General features: G+C 37.5%; 4 protein-coding genes and 1 pseudogene across 4 annotated transcripts; 2 read left to right on the top strand and 3 right to left on the bottom strand.

The window, feature by feature from the left end:
- Nucleotides 1-607: 607 nt before the first annotated feature.
- Nucleotides 608-4,971, top strand: LOC147289192 (vacuolar protein sorting-associated protein 26A). The gene is made up of 12 exons (XM_086236445.1): nt 608-766; nt 1,312-1,360; nt 1,447-1,521; nt 1,664-1,738; nt 1,868-1,940; nt 2,176-2,220; nt 2,525-2,636; nt 3,177-3,243; nt 3,449-3,493; nt 3,741-3,796; nt 4,062-4,237; nt 4,507-4,971. The coding sequence occupies exons 2-12, from the start codon at nt 1,358-1,360 to the stop codon at nt 4,683-4,685; spliced, it is 906 nt and encodes a 301-aa protein (XP_086092571.1). The 5' UTR covers nt 608-766; nt 1,312-1,357; the 3' UTR covers nt 4,686-4,971.
- Nucleotides 4,972-5,081: 110 nt separating this feature from the next.
- LOC147289191 (Rhodanese/Cell cycle control phosphatase superfamily protein) lies at nt 5,082-6,930 on the bottom strand. The gene is made up of 6 exons (XM_086236446.1): nt 6,524-6,930; nt 6,373-6,419; nt 6,006-6,098; nt 5,645-5,783; nt 5,447-5,549; nt 5,082-5,335 (listed from the first exon to the last, which is right to left on the bottom strand). The coding sequence occupies exons 1-6, from the start codon at nt 6,747-6,749 to the stop codon at nt 5,218-5,220; spliced, it is 726 nt and encodes a 241-aa protein (XP_086092572.1). The 5' UTR covers nt 6,750-6,930; the 3' UTR covers nt 5,082-5,217.
- Nucleotides 6,931-9,165: 2,235 nt separating this feature from the next.
- LOC147289190 (uncharacterized) lies at nt 9,166-13,111 on the top strand. The gene is made up of 8 exons (XM_086236296.1): nt 9,166-9,395; nt 10,073-10,217; nt 10,306-10,474; nt 10,915-11,185; nt 11,526-11,791; nt 11,870-12,085; nt 12,329-12,431; nt 12,661-13,111. The coding sequence occupies exons 1-8, from the start codon at nt 9,245-9,247 to the stop codon at nt 12,720-12,722; spliced, it is 1,383 nt and encodes a 460-aa protein (XP_086092422.1). The 5' UTR covers nt 9,166-9,244; the 3' UTR covers nt 12,723-13,111.
- A 483-nt stretch (nt 13,112-13,594) lies between these two features.
- LOC147289189 (AAA-ATPase At2g46620 pseudogene) lies at nt 13,595-15,350 on the bottom strand (annotated as a pseudogene).
- Nucleotides 15,351-17,535: 2,185 nt separating this feature from the next.
- LOC147289188 (uncharacterized) lies at nt 17,536-20,840 on the bottom strand. Its single transcript, XM_086237146.1, has 5 exons — nt 20,505-20,840; nt 19,608-19,908; nt 18,760-18,918; nt 18,295-18,590; nt 17,536-18,129 (listed from the first exon to the last, which is right to left on the bottom strand). Exons 1-5 carry the CDS (start codon nt 20,700-20,702, stop codon nt 17,896-17,898), a joined length of 1,188 nt encoding a protein of 395 aa, XP_086093272.1. The 5' UTR covers nt 20,703-20,840; the 3' UTR covers nt 17,536-17,895.
- Nucleotides 20,841-23,874: the final 3,034 nt, after the last annotated feature.

Here is a 23,874-nt window from a genome sequence, read left to right as displayed (position 1 = left end):
TTATGGTCCTATAAAAAAAAAAAGAAAAAGAAATATTGATTATGGTCCTATAAAAAAAAAAAAAGAGAAATATTGATAGTGGTTTACATGTTGTATGACTGTATGGTATATATATGAATTCCATAGGACCAAAATCTTCTACCCATTTTTTATTTTTCTATTTATTTTCCTACCATACTTTTAATCTTGACCATTAACCTTCCCACTTTTTTCTCTTTCTTTTTCTCTCTATTCTCTCTTTGATGGCTAAAATTAAAACATAGTAAGAAAATTGATAGAGAATCCTGGTCCAATTCCATAAATCTAACAGAAATTCTCAATGAAAAAAGGTGGTTGGGGGGGGGGGGGGGGTGTTGGGAAGAACCGAAGAACCAATGTTTTATTTGCCCTCATTTTTTCTTCACGCTCCTTAAAAATTTATTCAATTTTCTTATTTTCCAGTGTTTTTCAATTTATTTTTAGTTTGATTAAAATTTAAATTAAAAAAAGTCAGCCCTCGCCTTCAAAGTTCAAACAAATAGAACGCCAAAGGTCGGTCACGCGCATCGCACGTGAGAACGAGCATGGCTTGAAGAAGAAAGCAATAGACTTTTTTTTTTTTTTTTTGGGGCCTGAAGAAAGCAATAGACTTGAGTACTCATTCACAACTGTCGATCAATGAGAGTAGGTTGTTCGTCTTGTCTGTATTGCCCTAAATCCCCAATTCACAGCTCTTGCCGATCTCCTGGTATCTAATCATAAGGTGCAGCTAATTCCTAATCTCCAGGTACGTATTCAAATTCTTCGTTGTCAAATTACAACATTTCTCTGATTTAAGCTCATTTTCGATTGACTTTGATCTCAATTAGTCCCCATTTTATTTCTATTTTGCACAATTATATATTTAGAGTTGATCACATATCTATGCAGTTGAATTGGGAAATCTTTATATCTAGGAGATGTAGGGTTTACAAAATCTGAGCTTTGAAAAATCGGGTGGTTGTGCATTTTAGTTGTTGTGATTGACGTAGCATGCATTCACTTTTAGCATTTTAAATTGCGATATTAAGTAGGCGATTTATGATTTTTTAGCATATAACAAATATGTTATGCATAAACAGATACTTTTGCGTCTATTTTAAGTGCACATCATGTGTGTCTAAGTTCACTATTATGATTTCTAAATTTTTTTCTAGTTAAAACTCATGGGTTTTTAATGAAACTAAAACTTTGGTATTTGGTCATTATACTTGGTTAGCAGGAGGGCATGCTTTGTTACGTGTTTTCAGAGATGATTTTCTTTAAAATATTTTTTATCATTGAATTTTGTAGGTCTGTTGAGAGAGCTATTAGGAATTGGATTTTGATCCTGATCAGCATGGTAAGGTTTCATTTAAGGTTTCTGCAGTCATTCTTTTCTTGTGGTTTGTGTGGGTATTGATTTGGCACATTTTCAATTTGTCTCAGAATTACTTAATCGGAGCTTTCAAACCATCTTGCAACATCTCAATCACATTTTCTGATGCAAAAACTCGCAAGCAGGTAATCTACCTGTAAAGAAAAAAAAAATTAGAGATGAAACCTTATGCTCCTTGTTACTTCCAACAATCATTTTATTTTCATGGTTATTGCAGTCTGCTGTTTTCTTGATAGTTTTTACCTTCTTTATAATCGGTCTCTGTAGGTTCCCGTAAAGAAGGAAAATGGTCAAGCAGTAGTGGTCCCACTTTTTCAAAGTCAAGAAAACATTTCTGGGAAGGTATATTGTGTAATTGCATTGTTTTATATGTCAAGCATTATGGCGCATCAAAGTTAAATATTTTAGGATGGTTTAGACTATAAAGATTATTTATTTAGTGATATTTTCTTCATGTGGTGTTATTTTCAGATTTCTATAGAACCAGTTCAAGGGAAGAAGGTTGAACACAATGGAGTGAAAGTTGAGCTCCTCGGTCAAATAGGTATTTTTATGTTTTGTTGCATGTTTTCCGTGTGGTACATATTTCATGGTTTGCAAATAGGAGGTTTGATGTGAAAACAGTAGCATGAGATCTTCTTTCTGGAAGATTAAGTGCTAATCTACCTTCTCCTTCCAGTAAATGTTGCTCCTTACTTCCTGGTCAATAACAGTTCCTAGGACTAGTGTTTCTTACCCCTTAATAAGAGCACTCTAAGAAATTTTAACTTGTGTTGCAGAGATGTACTTTGACAGAGGCAACTTTTATGACTTTACTTCCCTCGGTGAGTACGCATCGGCTTCTTTCCATCAGTTTTGGGCAGTTTCTACTCATATTTTGAAACTAGTTGGTTCATTGTTTTTAATGACCCCCAACCCCTTTGATAAGAAAGAACAAAAGCAAGGAACTATCAGAATCTTCCAAATTTTAATATGCTATCTATCACCATCACCATAACCTTTCTATTTCTTGTTTAACAAAAAAAAAAAAAAGAATGTATTGTGTTCCATTTAATTGGCTTTAACTTTGCAGCTTTACCCCCTCCAACTTTTTCTAGGAAGTGCTAAGTGTATTGCTTTTGTTTACAGTTCGTGAACTTGATGTCCCTGGAGAGATATATGAAAGGAAAACATATCCTTTTGAGTTTTCTACAGTTGAAATGCCGTATGAAACTTACAACGGGGTGAATGTGAGGCTTAGGTAAGTCTTAAAGCTTTCAATAGATACATGTCTTTTTATTCTTATGTTGTTGTAATGACACTTTGAGTACTTATATATGTTGAGCTGAAGGTATTTGATGTTTGTTCCCCCATCCATGTTTCTGTCTGTAAGAACATATGTTACCTTGTATCTGTTCCAACTAATGGAAGAGTAAGAAAATGTAGTAGCATATTTATGGTGCTTTTTATAGATACTGATGGATATTCCTGGAATGGATTTCATATATTTTACATGAATAAAGATATTTGCTCTCTACTTTACTTTTCTCTTTTAAAATTTAAGCACAATGTATCTACTATCTTAGCAAACCCAAATTATGCACCATGTACCAATGCATTGGTTGAACCGCTTTTGGTTACTCATTAAGTTCTTCACTAATACATAAGTAATTGAAGTATTTATATCCATTGCCAACTTTAGAATTTTTCCATTGTGACTAAAATCAATAATGTAAGTGGTAAACATGATGTTGAATATGATAATTTCTGCTCTGACATATTGTGACTGTGCTCTTTCTAGGTATGTTCTGAAAGTCACAGTTAGTCGTGGTTATGGTGGTAGTATAGTGGAATACCAGGATTTTATGGTAATCTCTCTCTCTCTCTCTCTCTCTCTCTCTCTCTCTCTCTCTCTCTCTCTCTCTCCTCTCTCTCTAGTTTTTTTCTGTTTAATTATATTTACATAGACTCACAACTTTACAAAGTTGCGATCTAAATGATTATCAGTACTATTTACAGTCGGTACTTATGTAGCATTCTCACAGTTTATATTGATGTCATTTTGTGCTTCAGGTTCGCAACTATTCCCCACCTCCATCTATTAACAATAGCATCAAGGTGAGTACATTATTCTATAGTTTGTATGGTGAATATCTCAACCTGACTCTTTGACATTCATACTTACAAGGGATTAACAAATAGGAACTCTGGTATACTTTTTGAAAACAAAAATGTTTGCTTTCCCCATTCACCCATTAGTTTAATACCATTTTATGTTCATGTTGCATCTATTTAGAGTGCTGCAACAGCTAGCCCCATTTTTAATCCTTCCTCAATAAATCTTATAATCTTATTGCCTTTTCAGATGGAAGTGGGAATCGAGGATTGTCTACACATTGAGTTTGAGTACAACAAGAGCAAGTAAGTTAAAACATATTTCATGACTAGGGTTTTCTGTTTATTGTTAGTGGTTTACATGCACGAGATGAAATCTGGAAACATTGGGTTGGCTGTTGACTCGATCCAGTTCCAGCCTTTACAGCCATAGCTTGAGCTCACTTGTATAGGGTGGGTTTTACAAGGAGAACTTCATGCCTAGAGTGTAGTTAATCGGAAATATGATATGTTTGTCAAAAAAGAAAAAAGAAAACATTTTGGTTTTAATTATTGGTGTGTTAATATGTAGGTACCATCTGAAAGACGTCATTATTGGCAAGATATATTTTCTTCTTGTAAGAATCAAGATAAAGAATATGGATCTGGAGATCAGGCGTCGAGAGTCAACAGGGTCAGGGCCCAATACCCATGTTGAGACGGAGACACTTGCTAAGTTTGAGTTGATGGATGGTGCTCCAGTCAGAGGTATGTTTATATTCTTCTGCTTTCTTATATATTCTGAGTAATGCTGATGCTGGTGGGAGGTGGCTTCAACATAACAATGCTTGTATGTGTAGTTTGACAAACACATGACAATTGAAAAACTTTTGACCAGATTTGTATTTTTAATTGGGATGATCAGGTAAAATGTGATTGAAGTTTTTAGAAACCAGTTGATTAACTTCTCAGTTTGCTGCGTGTATTCAATATTCCGCGGATGGATGGCTTACATGCATATATGCTTGCCTTTTCAGGTGAATCTATTCCCATTAGACTGTTTCTTAGCCCTTATGAACTGACACCAACACATCGCAACATCAATAACAAATTCAGCGTGAAGTATTATTTGAATCTTGTTCTGGTTGATGAAGAGGACCGGCGGTATTTCAAGCAGCAAGAGATCACTATATACAGGCTTCAAGAGACTTCATGATCACTCATCTCATATTCTATACCATTTGATCCGGTTAATAAGGAAAAGAAGATAAATGATCTCATGACACCTTGTAAAGCTTAAAATTTTTAGGATCGTATTGCGCTACAATGACTTGCTTTTCTTGCTGAGTTTCAACTTTGATACAGTCCTGTTGCAAGTTATGTATGTACATGGGCGGTGGAAAGAGACAAGATCTCTGGTTGCTGTTACGATAAATCATCCTGTATCTTTAACTTTTGTGAATTACCATTGCAAAAAAAAACACCCTTTGTTTTGAGAAAAATTATCCACATGCTATGATTGAATTATTGGTCTGCAACCTCTATTATATTTTCTATACGTTAGTGCTAGAAATTGCCAAATAATGTTGGTATTGCCATTACAACAAGACCATTGAAATTCCACACCGAAACCTTTTTACTTAAGAGATTTGCATCAGAATTCACAAGTGCTGTTAGTTATGGCTAACAATTCATTAGCACTCACTCATTTTAGGGACAAAACATGGGATCCTTTGGAAGCCAATACTTCACTCTTCTTCTGAAATTGATGGCAGTCCCTCTTTGAACCACGAGTAAAGGCCCCCTTCTAAGTGGAACACATTGGTATAACCGTTGAGGACAAGCAAGTAGGCTGCTATCAGTGATCTGTATGTACACGTACGAAGGAATTCTAGTGTGAGTAATCTCAATCATACATAGTGAACAAACAAGCACATTTGAAACTCTGTAATGAAATTGAGTTTTGAGGGAATAAACCTTGACTGTTGTCCTTCTGGGAGATTTTGGGTTGGTCTCATCGTACCTCCAGCTGCGCAAGCCACTATTATCTTAGCATTCTTATCTAGTTTTGATTCCACACCTGTTCTCATGCACATACCAAACACCAAACAGTTGAATTAGTGTTTCTCAATCTGGATGTAAGTTGTCTAAAGGAGTAAGCAACGATTGAAATACTTTGTATGAATTCAGGGTTCTCTTCTGTGCCAGCAAAAATGCCAAAGAATGCAAATGCAGCTCGCCGGGCAATGTCCCATGCCGTCCACTCCTTAATGAGTCTGTATATTTGCACGTTAATAGCACCCGGAGGATGAGCCTACATGCACCAGAAACATTTATTTTTCTGGTAATTAGCTTAGCCTGCTGAAACTCCCACCAAGATTAGAATGAATGGTATTTTTGCATCACATTCAATTTCATCATTCTATGTCCACCATAGATGGACATCAAAAGGGTAATTAAGGGTGTCTGAATTGATATTCATCGTTTATTCAGTTTCTACTTAAAATGAAATGCAATGACTTGGTGAGCAAACAACCTCTTTGAATTCTGCTTCAGGCCGTACGTCAAGAATCACGAAGTTGTTTTCTTTTTGAAGTCGCAGAGCTTCTTTCACATCCACACTCCTCACCTGCAAAATGGAACAAAATGAGCCTTATGCAATGATTGAAGATTGGGGAGCTATCTAGCAGAAGTAGAAAAACTATAGCACTTGTCCTAGTTGGGCTAATAGACTGAGAATGTCAGAGATTGAAAAGTCTCTAGTTCCAGCTACTTTGATCGATTTGAAACTTGAGTGCTTTGATTAAACTCGTATGTACTTCACTTCTTGCTCTTGTATTGGATTTTGGTCTGTGTGTGTATGAAAGAGAGGGAGAGAGGGACTCAGAGAGATGGAGGTATACCTTTTTCTGCAGCAGAATTTCCCTCTTGGTCTTCCAGTCCTCTTCAGCTAATTTCCAAAAGAGAAAAACATACCAAGTGAGGGTTGATTTAAGAGATGGAAAAAATTAAGACCATACAATTATTTTAGTAGTCATATTAGAGTTTGTTTACCTGGTGATTTGGCTGGTTTTGTTGCTGCACTACGAATTTTCAGGGCCCTTGGGTTGGTCTGTGATGGCAATTGCTGCCTTGTGGATCTTACTGATCTGACAGTGAGCCAGCAGGTACTGTGATTATGCTGACAATGTTTTGAGGCAAATCCCAATGGTGAGGATTGAAAATTTGGATGTAAAGAAGATGAAGATGAGTGTAGGGTGATTGAAGTAAGAGAAGCCATTAAATGAATGCTCTCAACTGAAACAAAGAGATTATCTATATATCTAGCTATTGGAATTTCAGATCATAATCTGGTTATAGATCAGGTACTACTGCAACAAGAAACAATTTGTTTTCCTGTCTCTGCTTGTTCTGCTTTTATATGATAGTTTGAGATCTTTTGAGTGCTTGATTTGAAAGTAACTGGTCCATGATATTGTAGAATTTTATCTTTCCCAGAATCTGAGCTTGTGGTGGATATTCAACAAGGGTCTCCATTCTATTGCTATTTGAATTTCTATCATCCTCACCCCTTTGTTCTGTAGCAGGACCATATAACCCAAAACGATAAATGCTTCAGTAGTACTTGGTGGGACTGCCTTTATTGCTTTTAGTACAATTCTCAAAATTATGTTTAGCATGACAACATGCTATTACAATTTTATCAAAAATTTTCTAGAACAAGAATACACGTATAACCTATTATTTTGTACCGACTGATAAGTGTGACATATGCAAAAGAGTATTTATATAGCATACGAATTTAATAGTGCTTGTAAAATATACGAAGTTTGACTATAAAACATGGCAACGTGGTATGGAGAGCGAGGGAGTAGGTAAGGCATTTGGCACTGCCATAATTGCCATTACAATTAAAGTATTAAGGGTACACATTTCTAAATTCGAAGTCAGCATCAGTCATATGATATGTGAGCATTAATTAGCACATGGGACATGGCTCCTGAATTGAAAGTAGTCTAAAATAATTAGGACGGTTAGTTCAAACTTCTAATCAATTCATTTTATGAATTAAAAACCAAAATCAAAGTTCAATTAATGCTGAGTTATAAATATGTTCATAGAGCTTTATTCTTAAATGCTAGTGCAATTAAGTTGAGGACATTTTTCTGTATAATCGGCATTTTCAGGGACGTTTCTCATATAAGGAATGATTTTATGTATAAGGGCATTTTCTCGTATAAAGGGCATTTTACTGTATAAAGGAAAATTTCTCGTATAAGAGGCATTTTACCGTATAATGAACATTTTCCCGCATTTGGAGTGTTTTTTCATAAAAATGACATTTTCTCGTTTAAGGGCGATTTCTCGCAAAGTGGGCTTTTTTTGTATAAGGGTGATTTCTTGTAAAATGGGCGTTTTCTCCTGTAAGTGGTATATCCTTGTATAAGGGGAGTTTTTCCATACAAGGGGCGTATTCTCGTATACGATGCATTTTCTTAGATATTGGGTGATTTTTGTATAAAGGATGTGTTCCCGTGTGCTTGCATCTAGGGGTTTTCATGTGCACGCGCGTTAGGTGCGTTTTCCAATGTAATGAGTGTTTTCTTGTATAAGGGATATTTTCTGTATAAGAAATGTTTACTCATATGAGGAGCATTTTTTGGTATAAGGGACGATTTATAGTATAAAGGGTGTTTTTTCATATTCGGGACATTTTCCTATATTTGGGGCATTTTCACATGCATGCTCATCATGAGTTTTTTCTTTTCATATAAAGGGCATTTTCTCATACGCGTACATCAGATGCATTTTCCCATATAAGAGATGTTTTTTCTGATACAAGCAAGATTTAGTTTATATCCATAGTGTTTAAGAACCGATACGGTTCTTTGTGTCAAATCTCATACAGATAGGTAAGGAATAACAGTTCTCTTGCAAGAGAGAGATGTGGAAGGTCTTCAAGTTTTGATAGATGACAATTGGGTTAGAGAACCCGTTGTTCCCCATGCTTTGTTGTTAATTTTATATGCTTATTAATTATCAACCGATGTAATTAAGTTCATAGAGGCCTTATTTCTTATATGCTGACCCATCAAATCTATATAAGCTAATTGATGGGAGCAAGAGCATCATAAATAATGTTACTTTTAGTATAACATAGTTTCTATAAGTTACCATTTTTTGTTTTGAGTCATAAAATGGATAATTTAGCACTTGATTAAATAGAAATATAGAATCCCACACCAACAAAAATCATCAAATTCATGAAGATTCCCATAGAAAGTTGGATCGAATACGGCCTTTCCAGTACAAGATCCAATAGGTAGCCGTTGGATTTTGAGTTTGGTGCTGTTCATGATTGTTAAATCACTCAAAAGAACCACCGACACCAACAACACTCCATCACGCAACCTGATGTCGCCACGTGTCAGATCGACGCAATCGGGCACTTGTAAAATATAATAGCGCGTCGTCGCAGTTTCTCTCTTCTGCAGTCCCACCGGTGCCTACTCCTACACTCCCACTCTTCTTCTCTATAATTCTGGAGTCAACACAGATTTAGATCGCACAAAAGTCAAACGTACAAGCCTATACTGCACAACACATGATTTGTCGAAATACAAGTTTAACAGAGGATACAAGCCCCACCTTCTCCTTCTGCTACTCCTCGTTGTGTATATATAACACAATCCATTTCTCTCTTTACGTACCTTAGAATCTCACTCTCTCTCTCCCTCTCCCCTTCCTCTCTGTGTTACAGTGCAGTAGGTGGCAATGGAGGTATTCTACTACATGGTGTTTGGGGTATTGGGGGTGGTGGTGGCAGCGGTGGAGCTCAGCAAGAGCAACAAAGACCGAATCAATACCCCATCAGCTTTTAATTCTTTCAAGAACAATTACCTCGTCATTTACTCTCTCATGATGGGTACTCTCTAGATCTCAACCCACATCATATCTCTCTCAATATATATATATATATATATTTACGTGTATGTGCAAATGTATGTATGTGTGTGTCTGGATTTGGTGAATTGGGATCTGATCTGATGTTGTTCGTAAGTTTTTCGGAGTTACCAAGTGGAATTGTAACTACCCAATTGTGAGATCTGTGCTTCAATCTGTTTCCTGATTTTTTTTGATAGATTTTGGACATACTTAGATAAGAATTTTGGAATTCTTTTATTGTTTCTCAAAGAAAAATCATGGTGGCATTGCTTTCATTTTGGCTCTTTTAGCCAGAATAGTAGTTTCAAGATGCTAGCCACTCAGTGCCTTTACAGATTTAATTGGCGATTAGGATGTTGGATCTGGCTTGCACTGGGTGTAATGGTTTGACCTGTTGAGTCATTACTCTGTCTGTTGCCACAGCTGGTTCCTTTTAACTTATTGATGGACTAGTCATGGCCACAGTAATTGATATGTGCATCATAAGTAATTGCATTTGGTACTTCAAAATTTCACACAACTTTTTAATTCGTATAGCCATTTAGTAGTCATGTTTTGAATTTGAGTAAAAATTACTAATTATGTTTGAATTTTTCTAATTTGAGTGGAAATGGTGTAAATCAAATTACTGACCAATTATTGTTTATGTGGCAATAGCCGGGGACTGGTTGCAGGGTCCTTACGTCTACTACCTGTATAGTACATATGGATTTGGAAAAGGGGAGATTGGACAGCTTTTCATTGCTGGTTTTGGCTCCTCCATGTTGTTTGGGACAATTGTTGGATCTCTAGCAGACAAACAGTGAGATTTATCTCTGAATTTTGTTATTATGTTTTCATGTTTCTTCGACATTAATAGCATTTTGTTAACTGATGATGTCTTTATTTAGGGGTCGAAAGAGGGCCTGTGTGACTTATTGTATAACTTACATACTGAGCTGCATCACCAAGCATTCTCCTCATTACAATGTCTTGATGTTGGGCCGTATTTTGGGAGGCATTGCCACATCACTTCTATTTTCAGCATTTGAGTCATGGCTTGTTGCAGAACACAACAAGGTAAGGGATCATTGCTCTGCCCATTCATTATATTTATAATTTTTACTAACAAATTCACACTAGATGTATAATTTCTTTGGATGGTGAAGTTTCTAGTTTGCGAGCAATGTCTAAACACTGTCAGCTTGTACCATGTGATTAATATGGTCTCTTTGTCTTTGAAAGTTACTATTAACATTTAGCTTTATATTATTCATATGCGAAAAACTTGCTTGGGGTGCAAATTTTGTTTCCTTGTTCCATTTTGATGTTTTTTCAAATAGGCTTGGATTTCGATAATGCTGGCTCTATAGTCTAAGGGATTTAGGAGCTGCCCAGTCATTTACTCGGCTGTGTTTCCCTTAACTGGGGTGTGAACTGTGTACCATTGATTTCTTCTTGGAATGCTACCCACTTGCATCATTAAATCATATATGTGATGTTCCTCTTAAATTGTGCAGAGGGGTTTTGAACAACAATGGTTGTCAATAACATTCTCAAAGGCGATATTTCTTGGTAATGGTGTTGTTGCTATCTTGGCTGGGTTGCTTGGAAATACACTTGTTGATGCATTGGCTCTTGGGCCTGTGGCACCCTTCGATGCTGCTTCATGCTTTCTTACAATAGGAATGTTTGTCATTTTATTCACATGGACGGAGAATTATGGAGATCCTTCAGAGAGCAAAGACTTGCTTACCCAATTTCGGGGTGCTGCTGTGGCCATTGCTTCTGGTAGAGTCTTAACCCTATATACTTTAAACTTGAGAAAATATCAGATGATAAATTGTCTATGTTTAATGGTAAAATATGGAAATTCATTGTAGGGTGTTGTACCTAAGCATTATCCACTAATCCTTTACAGGAGATCTTTTTATATGGAAATAGATATGAGGAACTGTAAATTTCTGATGCGCCAACATTAGCTATTTCTTTTCGTCTTTTTTCAACCTCATGGTCTATTTTTCAGTTAACTTGAAGTCTTTTTCTTTGTTGTGTTTTCATTTGTTCTTCCCTCTTGTTCTACAAGCTATGTTTTCCCCCCTCATTTATTATTTTCTTTTGTGTGGTTCAGATGAGAAAATCGCATTACTGGGTGCAATACAGTCTCTGTTTGAAGGTTCGATGTATACCTTTGTGTTCCTCTGGACTCCTGCTTTGAGCCCAAATGGTGAAGAGATTCCACATGGCTTTATTTTTGCAACTTTCATGCTGTCTTCAATGCTTGGAAGCTCCCTTGCATCTCGGTTGATGGCTCGCCAATCACCCAGAGTAGAGAGCTATATGCAGATTGTCTTTGCCGTCTCAGCTGCCTCTCTCCTGCTTCCCATTTTTACCAATGTGTGTTCTGGATTTCAATGCATCTTTTAATTATCTTATAATCTTGTGATGTCCTCTAACATTGCTAATTTCAAACAGTTCTTGGTAGAACCTTCCAAGGTGAGAGGAGGGAGCATCTCTTTTGCAGGTTGTATCCAGCTTCTTGGATTCTGTGCTTTTGAGGCTTGTGTAGGACTATTCTGGCCATCCATTATGAAGATGAGATCCCAGTACATTCCTGAGGAGGCCAGGAGCACCATCATGAACTTCTTCCGCATTCCTCTCAATATTTTTGTCTGCATTGTGCTGTATAATGTACGTTACAAGCTGTTCTTCAATATGATTCCTGACCTTAACATTGCATTAGACCTGGGGCTGTGGGGTGAAATGGACATACTGTTAGCAACCTTCTTTGTGCATATTGACTGTGGAACTTATGGGTGCAGCTGAGAAATGTTCTAACCAAAAATAGAAAAAGAGAAACAACAGAATGTGAATTTGTGTCTTTCTCTCTCTACTCTTCAGTAACTAACTAGTTGGTTTTGTTTGTGTTTGAAGGTTGATGCATTTCCCATGACCGTTATGTTTGGTATGTGCTCAATTTTCCTGTTTGTAGCATGTCTCTTGCAGAGGCGCCTCATGGCAATTGCAGAGAAGCCTAGTAAGTCCAATTTTCACTCCATAATCTCACTACTCTAGTTGGGACTAAAAGCAATTTGTTTAGGCCTCCATGTGGTGAAAATCTAAAGAATATTTGAGTTGTAAATATTGTAGTAAAAAACAAAAATGAACTGAAACTTTTCAACGTTGAATCCTACATATATGTACTTGGATTATCCAACACCTCATTTCTTGGTGCTTATGGTTGGAATTATTTGCTTATGTAACAGAGACTGAAGATAGGCTAGCATCGAAGGAAAGGGACACCGAGGCAGATCCATTAAACCTTTAAATGATGCTGAGGTGACAGACCACCAGACCTTTTGAGAGATTGAAAACAACCACTTGATTTATTCAATATACTGGTAAAGTTGTTACTTAAGGAGAATTCGATTCAAAAAGTGAAGGTTGCGATGCATGAGGAAACCAGTGGTCTGCCCAGCAAAGATGGTAAAGGGTTGAACTTTTGTAGTTGTTTTTTGGCTGTCAATCATTACAGTAGTGAATTAGTTGTTGCAAAGTTTTCAGGAAAGTGATCATCCTACTCTTTGTAATGCCATTGTTATTCTTTTACAGTATCTATACCCTATATTTTTCTTCATTAAAGTTTAAGTGAAACTGTACCTATGATTTAGCTAATTCAAATTTTGTTTTCTGATCTCTATTTTTACCTTCAACCAAAATGGATTGGATGCTTAAAGTCTTGAATTTCTGGAGAATTGAATTATTGTAATTGGCTTTTGGGCTTTATTAAAAAGAAACTGTAAATAGCCGTTGGGCTTTGTTCCCCAACCCAACCAGTCTCTATATGTAAATGTCGTTGGGCCTTGCTCAATGAATTTCTGTGGATAAAAAAAATAAATCATTTAAAAAACCATTACTTAAAGTGATATTTTTCAAAATAGTTGTGCGCACAGCGCACCGTATTCTTTGCTCACTGTGAATATTTCTCCCATAAAAGGGTCAACACGAGGTAGCCCAAGTCAAATTAAAACATTTACAACCTGATTCTCAAGTGTCAAAAAGTCAATACCCATTTTTGTTGGTAAGTAAAAGTCAATACCCATTAGGCTTTGAAGTTTGAACTGAGAAAAGTAATATATAAATGTTTTTTTTTGACCAAAAAGTAATATATAAATGTTGCCCAAAAAAAAGGCAGTGAAATAAATAAATAAAAATTTCTCATTATGAGGTTATTTTACAAGGCATTTAGCCATTTAGGCAAGGCACTGTAGATTAAAAAAAAAAAAAAAAACAATGTAATTTACACGTTCACCTCTCATGGCGTGAACCTTCCTTTTCCACAGAAGTAGAATCCAACGGTGGTAACGGATCTTCCTTTCTTTTACTTCCCAATCTGAACAAACCATACAATTTCCTAAACTCTCTGACTGTGTGAATACTCTCCCTACACAACAAGGTTTCGGGTTCACCCGACTCGTCCACAGACCGACCCGACGAACTGTTGGTTAATGTTTGACCGACTTTACTCGGTGTCTTACTATCCACATTGGTTTGCAGGGCCGAAATTACCGACTTCAAAGCCCGACTGGGCGAGGTCCGATTCGAAATCATAATCTCGCCGATCTCAGCCGGACTCAAACTCCCTCCGCTTTGGAAAATCTCCTCCACCTGCGGAAACAGCTTGTGTTCTTTGACCCCCAAATGCGTACTGGCCAAGCTCTTGAAAGCCGAAAAATCACAAAGCGGGAAATGGATATGGACATCGACCCGACCCGGCCTCAAAACCATCGGATCCACCTTCTCCTTCGCGTTCATCGTAAACACCAGCACTCGCTCTTCACTGCAGCTGGACACAATTCCGTCCATGAAGTTCAACAACCCCGACAAGCTCACAGCCGTCGATTTCTCCACTAAGAACCGGTCAAGATCCTCCACCACGATTAACGACTTGGCCGTGGTCTGTAGCAAAAGCATTTTCAGATCAGAATCGTCGGACACCTTGGACATATCGATGTCGTAGACGTCGTAGCACAAGAACCTAGCCATGGCGGCGATGAAGCTGGTTTTGCCAGTACCAGACGGACCGTAGAGTAAATAACTGCGTTTCCAAACACGGCCGAGTCTGTGATAATACTGTTTGGACTTCAAGAAAAGCTCGAGATCGGAGCGGACCTTGGTTTTCAAGTCGGCGTCCATGACAACGGTGTCAAGGGTCGCTGGGTGAGTGAAAGGAACCGATCTCCAGCGTTGGTTTTGGTTTGCAAGATTGATGTAGAGCTTGATCTCTTTCATTCGCTGCTCGACCTCGTCGGAGACGGAGAGGATGTGCTGGAAGTACTGGCGGAAGACTCTGCGTTTGTCGGACTTATTGATTTTCAAGACGTAGGAGGAGCTGATTGGTCCGTCGTGGAGCTGGGACTTTTGAATGGTCCAGGAGAGCTTGGCGCTGAGGAAAGTGTCGTGGACGGAGTGGTCGGCGTCGTGCTGGAAGAAGATGTCGTTGGATTTGGAACCGGAGAAGAGGTTGGTGAAGTCGGAGTCTTCGATGCAAGGAAGGGAGTTGAGGTAGACGGAGATCTTGCTGTACAGTTGGTTCTCTTGGAAGTGCTCGTTGAATTGCGGGACTTTGTAGAATTGGTAGACGTGAAAGAGGTCCATCAAGGATTGCCAAGATTTCAAAAGCATGTGAATTACAGATGTTTTGGACAACAATCTAAGAACCCAAAGCAGAGCAATGGAGATTAGCAGGAAGTAAAAAACCGCCATGAAGCCAACCATGATGAATGAAAGAGAAGGAAGTGGTAATTGCGAAGATTGAAAATGTTTGGATTCGGGGGATCAATTTAAAAGAGACGACTCAAGCCTGCAAATGAATGGGAATGGGTCAATGAAATGCAGTGTCAGGGGGTAGAGAGAAATAGAGGAGAAATGTAGCTTCTTTGGGTTGGGTTGGCTGTGAATTGATGACCAAGGACTATGGAGTGTATGGACCATTATTATTAGGACTAGGCTGACTAGTAGATTATTGAATAATGAATACGACTATTGATCACATGTGCCCATTTTATTCAATTCTAATGACCAACCTTTGGCCCTTGATTTTTGACAAAAAAAAGGTGCTGGATTGCTAGGAATTCATTCTCCATTTTTTAATCATAAATGCTCGTGCCATAATAATTAGTATTAGACTATTAGGTTGTTTGTTTGTATTATCTTTCCTTGTTTGCACAGTGGTTATTAGCCTAATAGCCTCTTAGTTAGGAGGTCTATAATCAATGAATTTGAATTATTGCTTTGATTTTCCAGTTAAGATGGATTTGTTGGAGTAAAGCGTAAGTTTCTACCTGCACCGAATCCACCTATTTCTCTGTTAGGAGACGAATATTGCCAAGAAACTGAAAAAAGATTCTCTTGAATTTTCTCCTTATTTTTAACATTTTAAAGGTTTTTTTTTTTTTTTTTTCAAGAAGAAAAAAACTAAATTTAAGACTGGAAATTAAAGCCACGCAGTGAGACGTGGTACAGCCTTTGATAAATTTAAAGGCGGAATCTGCTTATTAACAGTTGTAACTTTAGGTTGTAGAGCTCACTTGTGTTTGCACATGATACATGAAAAGGGAAAAAGAGAGAGAGAGAGAGATTGAAGTTGCTTCATTAAAAACTCTACATTCAAAGGTGTACTGCTCCTACTTACTACTCGAAGCTGCATGCCATGCATGCTGATTTTGACCTGGTAAACTGACCTTTCAAGTTTGAAGGCCTCCCCTGTGTTGGCATCACACTCACAGTCACATATGACATAGATCTGTGAGCAGTGAGCAGGACCAGTCAATGGTTTTGCTCACCAATTAAGACCTGGTTAATCTTCAACAGGGTATTCTTATTCAACATGCATATTAATTATAATTTAGTTGTCAAAGATGAACCGTACGTGAGTCGGTGAGTGGGAATAATTAACTAATCCAAGGGGTGTATTAATGATCATTAGCTTGTGCCTTGAGCTATGCAATAATTAATCCTTTAGCTCATCATATATTAATATGATATGACATCCTTGATTGGAACATTAGCACGAATATTAGGAGCGCCAAAGCGATTAGTGTCATGAGTCATGATTGTTTGTGGACAGTAGGGTACTATTTAAACTAGTGTCAAAAAATTGATCAGACTGAAGAGTGCACCATATTATATGATTTGGACATCCCTCACTTTGCTGAAATTTGTAGCCACAAAATTGAACGAGTACAACAGTTTGGTAACATATATCATATATGACATGACTGGAGAATCAGAGACTTTGATGGCACATCAATACGTACCACACCTTGCTCTGCATATGATGCCCACTTCATGTTATGTATGGTGAATATAGAAACTTTAATGGTCATCAACACAGGTTTCAAATTTCGAGCAACAATATCATAATTATCATTGGTCAATTTTAGTGTTATGTATCATTACTTATTTGACAGTAGTATCGGTGTCATTGTTTCTTAACTTACTTGCGAATTGCAATATGTGTTTATGAATCTCGTTCGATATATAATCTCTCTCTACCATTTTGGCTTTGCTTTCTCCTTTTTCGATCTTCCACAATAACCCACCTTTAAACAAGCCTGCTGCAGCTTTTATAGTGAAAATGTGGTCCTGATTTTATAGTAAAAGCATGTGGGTCGACTCAGTGAAAGACTTGCAACTTTAGTGGTAATGATAGGCCTCACTTTATTGCGTGGCTTTGACTCCTTCGAAAAACCAAGCTGCAATTACATTGCCAGCTATCTCCTATATGGTCCTAATCATTGGTAGCCAAACCAACTTGCTCACCATGTGAAATATACAGAGTCTCCCAGACTACTCATTACTCACAATGTGAAAAAGAAAACCGAGATCAAAACAACGGCAACAAATAATGGCTTTAAGGTACGTTTCAAGATCATAGATAACACCTAATATGATCTTATGCCAAAAACTGAGTTTATATAACTAAGTTACTGCTGTCATGGTTCTGAGTCTTAAGCATATAAACTTTAGGGAAGCTGCAGTTAGGGTGGAGGTCAGGATTTTACAGGCCTAATTCTGGCTTGGGTAAAAATCAATAGCAGCTGCAGCAAAACTTTTTTTCTGCTCTTATGTAAAATATAAGCCAAACCAATTTGCATACGCAACAAGAACCGATCAAGACTTGGAGACATTGTTAAGGTCACAGAAATAACTATAAACAACGTTACAAAATCAGAAAGGTCTGCAATAGCCAATGGTTAATTTCCACACGTCAAAAGTTTAACAATACAAACAGCTCTCCGATATCCAATCATTGTGTCACTTGCTAAACCAAAATATGATTTTAGGCATTCAAAAATATGGAACCCTTGTGAGTACTTAGAAGGTGTGTAATAAACCTACCAGAATATGATTGAAGAGGTGATACGGTCACAATTCTGACAGTGTTGAATGGAACATGTCACCTCAGGGAAATTGTGGCTGGGACGGAGGTTGGGATTTTAAGGGTCCTGGGCATCGGTTTGAATATTCAAGATTTGGGAAACCACAAGCCTAGAGAGCTCATTAATTGCAGCTTGTACTGGCAAATTACCAGGCTCCCTGTTCCTCGACCACCCTGCTGATGGTGATTGTGATTGGGAGCGCAATCCAGTGTAGTCATTTGCAGCAACCTTTGTATGTTTGGACGTTGCAAGAACATTCTCTAAATCCAACTGTGTTAACGGCCTTGGTGCCTGAAAGAAAGCATAGACCAATTCTCTCAGTAACATTCAAAACCCTACATGCCCATTTTCTAAAGTTTATAATGCCAAGATAAATTATTTCTATTTTTGCAAGAGTTCTTAGATAATTAAACAAGAAGACTTGTCATAGAACATGACAATGCCAGGTATACTCACAGAAGACTTGTTTCCACTCTTTTCTTTATCTAGTAGGTCTCTGATAGGGAAATATGCTGCTTTCTTGCAAAGTTCAAGTAGATCTGAACCTGAGTAACCCTCAGACAAGTCAGCTAGATGGTCATAATCAATATTGCCTTCGACTCTCTCACCCTTCAAAATCACCTTTAGTATCTCGGCCCTCTCCCTTTGATCGGGCATCCCAATCTCAAAGGCCTGAGGAAGACGCCGAAGTATTGCTTCATCAAGCTCTGATGGACGATTAGTAGCGGCAAGAACCATAACTCGAGCATTCTCTAGATGAACAACACAAAAATTATGAAACCAAATGCCTTACCCAAGGTATCTTGGTCTAAAACATTCAAAATATTAATCTCACTCAGAAATTATAATAATGAAAACTCACAATTAAAAAAAATATATATTAATTTCTATTTAGAGTTTTTTTAAAAGAAAAAAACTTACGGTCTGTAGTAAACCCATCCCATAAAGCCATGAACTCAGTTTTCATGTTTGTTAATGCTTCATGATCTGTAGTTCGACGCTGACCCAAGAAACTATCAACCTCATCAATAAATATGATAGCAGGCTGGAGTTTATAAGCCAAGCTAAACACAGCAGCAACTGCAGAAGCATAGTTAAACATGTGAAGCATAGTAGATAAAAGGAGACTTAGAAAACTTCAGAATCCTTGTACACAAGCATAAGCTGATCTCTTGAGGTAAAAGCAACTTATAAGCATGACTTTACACTTAAAAGGAAAAGGGTTTGAGAAAGGATTGCTTCAACATAAGAGGCTACCCTTCTCAATCAACTAGTTAGGTCAGGAATTTTTTTTAATCAAGTCCTAAGGACATGAATATCAAAATAGTTAGTTTCCTATTTTAATACAAAGTTTATATTCATCTCTCTCTCTCTCTCTCTCTCTCTCTATATGTGTTTATTTCACTAGCATACTATGGGGTTACCAAAATCTTGAAGTTTAATGAAAATACTACACTTAAGAACATTGGAATCATTTGATGATCCAACTCCATAGAAAAATTAAATGATGCTACATATAATACATCTTGTCACATGGACTTTTAACCTAAACAAATTTTAATGGCAGCACTTGATAAACTCATACCAAATAGTAAAGAGCCTATCCCATTTTGCTTCTACTGCTAGGGTCAAGACAATTTCTCAATACATGAAGCTAATAAGATTCACCAGAAGTAACTATTTAAAACGCTATACTGCATCAGAGAGAAAGGGTATCAAGAAAAATCCTCTAATCCAAAAGGGTAAGTTTGAACATGATCAACACTCACCGAGTTTTTGTGCATCACCAAACCATTTGCTCATCAGATTTGATATCCTCACATTGATGAAAACTGCTCCAGATTCTTTTGCAATAGCTTTGGCAAGCATAGTCTTTCCAGTACCAGGTGGTCCATACAACAAGACCCCTTTTTGTGGACCAAGGAGCTTCCCATGGGAAAACAGCTCAGGCCTCCTTAGTGGAAGAATCACCAGTTCAAATAAGGCTTGCTTTATAGCATCAAGTCCTCCAATAGAGTCAAATTCCACTTCAATTTGGTCAGGGTTTATAACATCGCAGGCTATTACATCCTGATAATGATTACTATATTAGGATTAGTATATTTAATAGTATAAGGCAATTACGGGGGAAATGGAAAGAATGCCATCAACCCAATAGATGAATATTTCAAATGGATAAGCCATGAAATCAAATTAATTATCCTATCCAGTAGCGTAGCGTAGCGTACATGGTTAACCAGCTTAACCCAAAGGTTGTATTCTGGTTGCTAGCTGAAAGAATAAAATAAACAAGGCCAAATTCAACTAAGGAAAAAAATTCTAATCTACAGAAAAAAAACAAAAAAGAACTACAAAATCCTATAACAAAACAAAACCAAAAATTGAACTCAAATATTGAAAAACAAAAAAAACAAAAAAAATCGACAACACCAGAAATGCCCAGAAGAACACAATAAAAAGCCTGCATTTCATTTCAAGTGGGTAAGCCTGCATTGAAATTCAATCATTCACAATACGACCTCAAATCCACATATAACACCAACCCATATTATTATCATACGAAATTGTTTCGAATAAACACGCAGAAAGTAGAAACCCAACAAAAATACGCCACCAAACGGCAAGTTACGAAAAACCCACATGCCAGGAAAGGTGCGTGTTCATACCTCATAGGGATTAGTCTGAATAAGAGGACGACCAAGGCGCTTAGCTATTTCCTTCTTGTGCTCCATAGCCTTCTTAGATGCTTCACGGTTCGGGTCGAGATGTCGGAGTCCCGCGAACAAAACCAAGCTACTCAAAGCGGCGCTCACCGCGTACAGGATCAGTTCTTGCAAGAACTTCTTCTCCGATGAACCCCCCATTTTGGATATACAATTACTTGTATAGCAAACTAAACGGAACTATTTCACTGTCCCCTGCAATTAGTAGAAAACTAGGGTTTGGAAAATTTGACAGAGAGAAAGAAAGAACTCCCAAGGAACAGAGCGTGCTTGAGTAAGGGGTGCCTCTTTTATTTTAGGTTAATTACATATATATATATATATATCATCTATACATTACTTATCAGTTAGCTACTTCTGATTTAAAAACTTTTATTATGGTACATCAACTTATATTTTTTGTCAATTGAATACCTCTGTTAGTCTAACCGTTATATGTTGAGTTGGCGCTGACGTGGCATACGTGAACCCTACCATTAAATATTGACTTGTCATTTAAAAATAACCACATGTACAAAAATTAATAAAAAAATAAAAAAACCCATTAAAATTATATTAAATAGAAAAAAAAAGACAAAAAAAAAAAAAACCAGCCCCGCTTGCCCGACTTCACCTCCCTCCCCCTTCCTCCCCTACCAATCCCCGCCCCTCCCTCTGCCACCCAGCCCCAGCCAGCTCCATCGCACCCCCCCACCCCAGCCCACCCCTATCCTGCCCAACCCAGCCCGCCCCTAGACCAGCACAACTACCACAAAACAACACAAAATTCACAAAGAGAACAAAACGTCATTGGCTTATCAGCTTCGATTCACGAGCTACGGTGGTCTGATGATCGATCCAAAGGCACCAACATGCCCAAAACAACGAGAGGATTCAATTGGAGGTGGTTCGACCTTGCATCGCTGCCGGGAACAGAAAGTCAACGGTGGAGCCCAACGGCCTTTCCCTTCAAATCGCCGTCGTCGCAGCTCAGATGACCAAATTGAAGGTGCCAAGGGACTCGCCGTGCCGAAGGGGTGAGAACCCAGTGGTGTTGCTGGGAGAGGGGGGTGTTGGGGGTGAGGGGCTCGGGGCTCCAGATTGGAGGTCGGTGATGTCGCCGGCCCCTTGGGTCTGGCAGTGTCGATCCCAGTAGAGAGGGGGCGACGGGGGGGTGTTGGGGGTGAGGGGTGAGGGGCTCCAGATTGGAGGTCGGTGATGTCGCCGGCCCTTTGGGTCTGGCAGTGTCGATCCCAACAAAGAGAGATGCGGCTGCGAGGCTAGGAGGAGGGGTTGCTGACGCGAAGGAGGAGGTACCTGGTAGCCGGAGATTGGGAGGGAGGTGAGTGGGTTGGGTGGTGGACTTAAGGAGGGGGAGGGAGGAGGGTGTGGGCTGCGAGTTGCTGGCCAAAGAGGGGGATGGAGGCGAAGAGAGGAGGGTTGAGGGTGCGAAGTTGCTGGGCTCTCAACCATTTTTTTTTTTTTTTCATTTTTTAATTTTGTGTTTATTTTTTATATTTTGTATCATTTTTTAAACTCTAATTAGGTTTTTTAATTAATTTTTGTCCACCTATCTATTTTTAAATGCTAAGTCAATGTGTCACATCAGCACCACATTAGCAGATAACGGTCAGACTAACGGAGGTATTCAATTGACAAAAAACATAAGTTGATGTACCATAATGAAAGTTTTTAAACCAGAAGTACCCAACTGATAAGTGATGTATAGTTGAGGTATATATATGTAATTAACCCTTTATTTTATTACTATCCTCGTTATACCAATATTTTTGGGTGTAATTTGCGTAAAGGATGGCATCTTACTTTTTACACAAATTTTGAATATGTTTTATTTTATGAAAAATTAAAATTTAGTTTTTCTAATATTTTTTAATAAAAAACAAATTTATGACTTTTTTTTTCAAATAAAGTCTTTTGATCATTGTCTTGTCAAAAAAATATGTTTTTTTTTTTTTAAGGTGTAGGGTACGGGTTCATCTCATACCTTCTTAGGGTATATAATGAGATTTGTGAAGACTGCATGTTAGGTTTTAACTATGAGATATCTAAAAGTTAAAACCCAATATAAAACCGACAAATCAAGGCTTGAGAAGAAGTAAAATGCACCGCCAAACACTCGAAAATGACCGCCAATGGCTAGGCATCTGGTATGTGTGAAAAAATTGAAACTAATGAACCAATATTATGTAATATGGAATAGTTACAATATTATTGGACTTTAGTTAGAATTTTAAAAGTCATATGGCTTTATTTAGTAAATTATGAAATTAAATAACCTAAATTTGAAGTTTCTCTTTATTTTATATAAGATTTGAACGATCCGAATCGTTTATTTTTTAGAGCTTCATTAAAAGATATTTTTTACAAAAAATGAAGTAAATTGAAAACTATTTACCTACAAAAAAAAGTGTAAGGATAATTCTTTAATAGAGACCTAAAAAATAAACAACTCGAATCGTTGAAATCGTAGATGGAGTGAGTACACCTATTGAAAATTTGTGTAAAAAATCTAATGAATTCGCCCCTAAAAAGAAAAACTATCTTTTAACACAAAAAAGTAAAATATTGTCATATTGCGACCAAAATGCTACAAGAATAAAACTGTTATTTGTTTTGTTATCGGAAAATATTATTTGTTTGTTTTAAGCAAATAATAGCAACCTTATTATAAAAACGCTGCTATTAATTATAAGAAAGTTGCAACGTTTTTATAATTAATTTTAAGAAAACTTGATTTTTTTTGCTAATATTTTGTTTGTGGGACAAATAAAGTTTTGGGTGGTAAAGTGAGAATCACCCTAAACTTTGGGTGGTAAAAACACAATTAAGCCTTTATTTTTAGTTGAAAGCTTACTTCATAGAAGCCCAAAAGGGCAAAGCAGACAGAGCCCAGGTCCAGGAGGAAACCAAGGGGGGATATAAACAAGGAACTATATGCTGCCACGTCATAAATTGGGCCTGGGGATATAGGCCTAATGGAAGGATTAGAAAGAGGAATGCAAGTTCATTGAAAATAAAATTAAAAAATAAAATGAAGTTGGGAAGGAAGAAGTTGGATTCCATTACTCCAAATCCAACCATTGTGTCTTGGTGGTTTGCCAGAGGACAAATTATATGGTGGGTGGCAGCATCATAATCCTTGGGTCCATATTAATTGACATTATTTGCAACTGAAATTTTTTGTACAATAACCCAAGTAACAATCTTTTTAATTTCTCGATTAATACAAATGCTAAAATGCTGTGCTGTGCATCATGCAGGCTTCTCTTCGCAAAATAACACATCCACTTCGGCTGACACCACCATCCCCCAA

Source organism: Dryas octopetala, chromosome 3, assembly GCF_963921425.1.
Source record: "Dryas octopetala chromosome 3, drDryOcto1.1, whole genome shotgun sequence".
Taxonomy (NCBI): domain Eukaryota; kingdom Viridiplantae; phylum Streptophyta; class Magnoliopsida; order Rosales; family Rosaceae; genus Dryas; species Dryas octopetala.
This window is presented reverse-complemented; position numbering and strand designations above follow the sequence as displayed.

What these genes read in the sequence shown, in the direction of transcription:
- LOC147289192 (XM_086236445.1), top strand. An exon ending in TGAGCTCCTCGGTCAAATAG is followed by an intron (nt 1,941 to 2,175) that starts GTATTTTTATGT and finishes CTTGTGTTGCAG; the next exon opens with AGATGTACTTTGACAGAGGC. An exon ending in TTTGAGTACAACAAGAGCAA is followed by an intron (nt 3,797 to 4,061) that starts GTAAGTTAAAAC and finishes GTTAATATGTAG; the next exon opens with GTACCATCTGAAAGACGTCA.
- LOC147289191 (XM_086236446.1), bottom strand. Translation starts at nt 6,749, where the DNA reads ATGGCTTCTCTTACTTCAATCACCCTACACTCATCTTCATCTTCTTTA. An exon ending in AAATTCTGCTGCAGAAAAAG is followed by an intron (nt 6,099 to 6,372) that starts GTATACCTCCAT and finishes TCCATTTTGCAG; the next exon opens with GTGAGGAGTGTGGATGTGAA. An exon ending in CTGAAGCAGAATTCAAAGAG is followed by an intron (nt 5,784 to 6,005) that starts GTTGTTTGCTCA and finishes TGGTGCATGTAG; the next exon opens with GCTCATCCTCCGGGTGCTAT.
- LOC147289190 (XM_086236296.1), top strand. Translation starts at nt 9,245, where the DNA reads ATGGAGGTATTCTACTACATGGTGTTTGGGGTATTGGGGGTGGTGGTG. An exon ending in TTGTTGCAGAACACAACAAG is followed by an intron (nt 10,475 to 10,914) that starts GTAAGGGATCAT and finishes TAAATTGTGCAG; the next exon opens with AGGGGTTTTGAACAACAATG. An exon ending in GGCAATTGCAGAGAAGCCTA is followed by an intron (nt 12,432 to 12,660) that starts GTAAGTCCAATT and finishes CTTATGTAACAG; the next exon opens with AGACTGAAGATAGGCTAGCA.
- LOC147289188 (XM_086237146.1), bottom strand. Translation starts at nt 20,702, where the DNA reads ATGGGGGGTTCATCGGAGAAGAAGTTCTTGCAAGAACTGATCCTGTAC. An exon ending in TGGTGATGCACAAAAACTCG is followed by an intron (nt 18,919 to 19,607) that starts GTGAGTGTTGAT and finishes ATGCTTCTGCAG; the next exon opens with TTGCTGCTGTGTTTAGCTTG. An exon ending in GGATGGGTTTACTACAGACC is followed by an intron (nt 18,591 to 18,759) that starts GTAAGTTTTTTT and finishes TTGTTCATCTAG; the next exon opens with AGAATGCTCGAGTTATGGTT.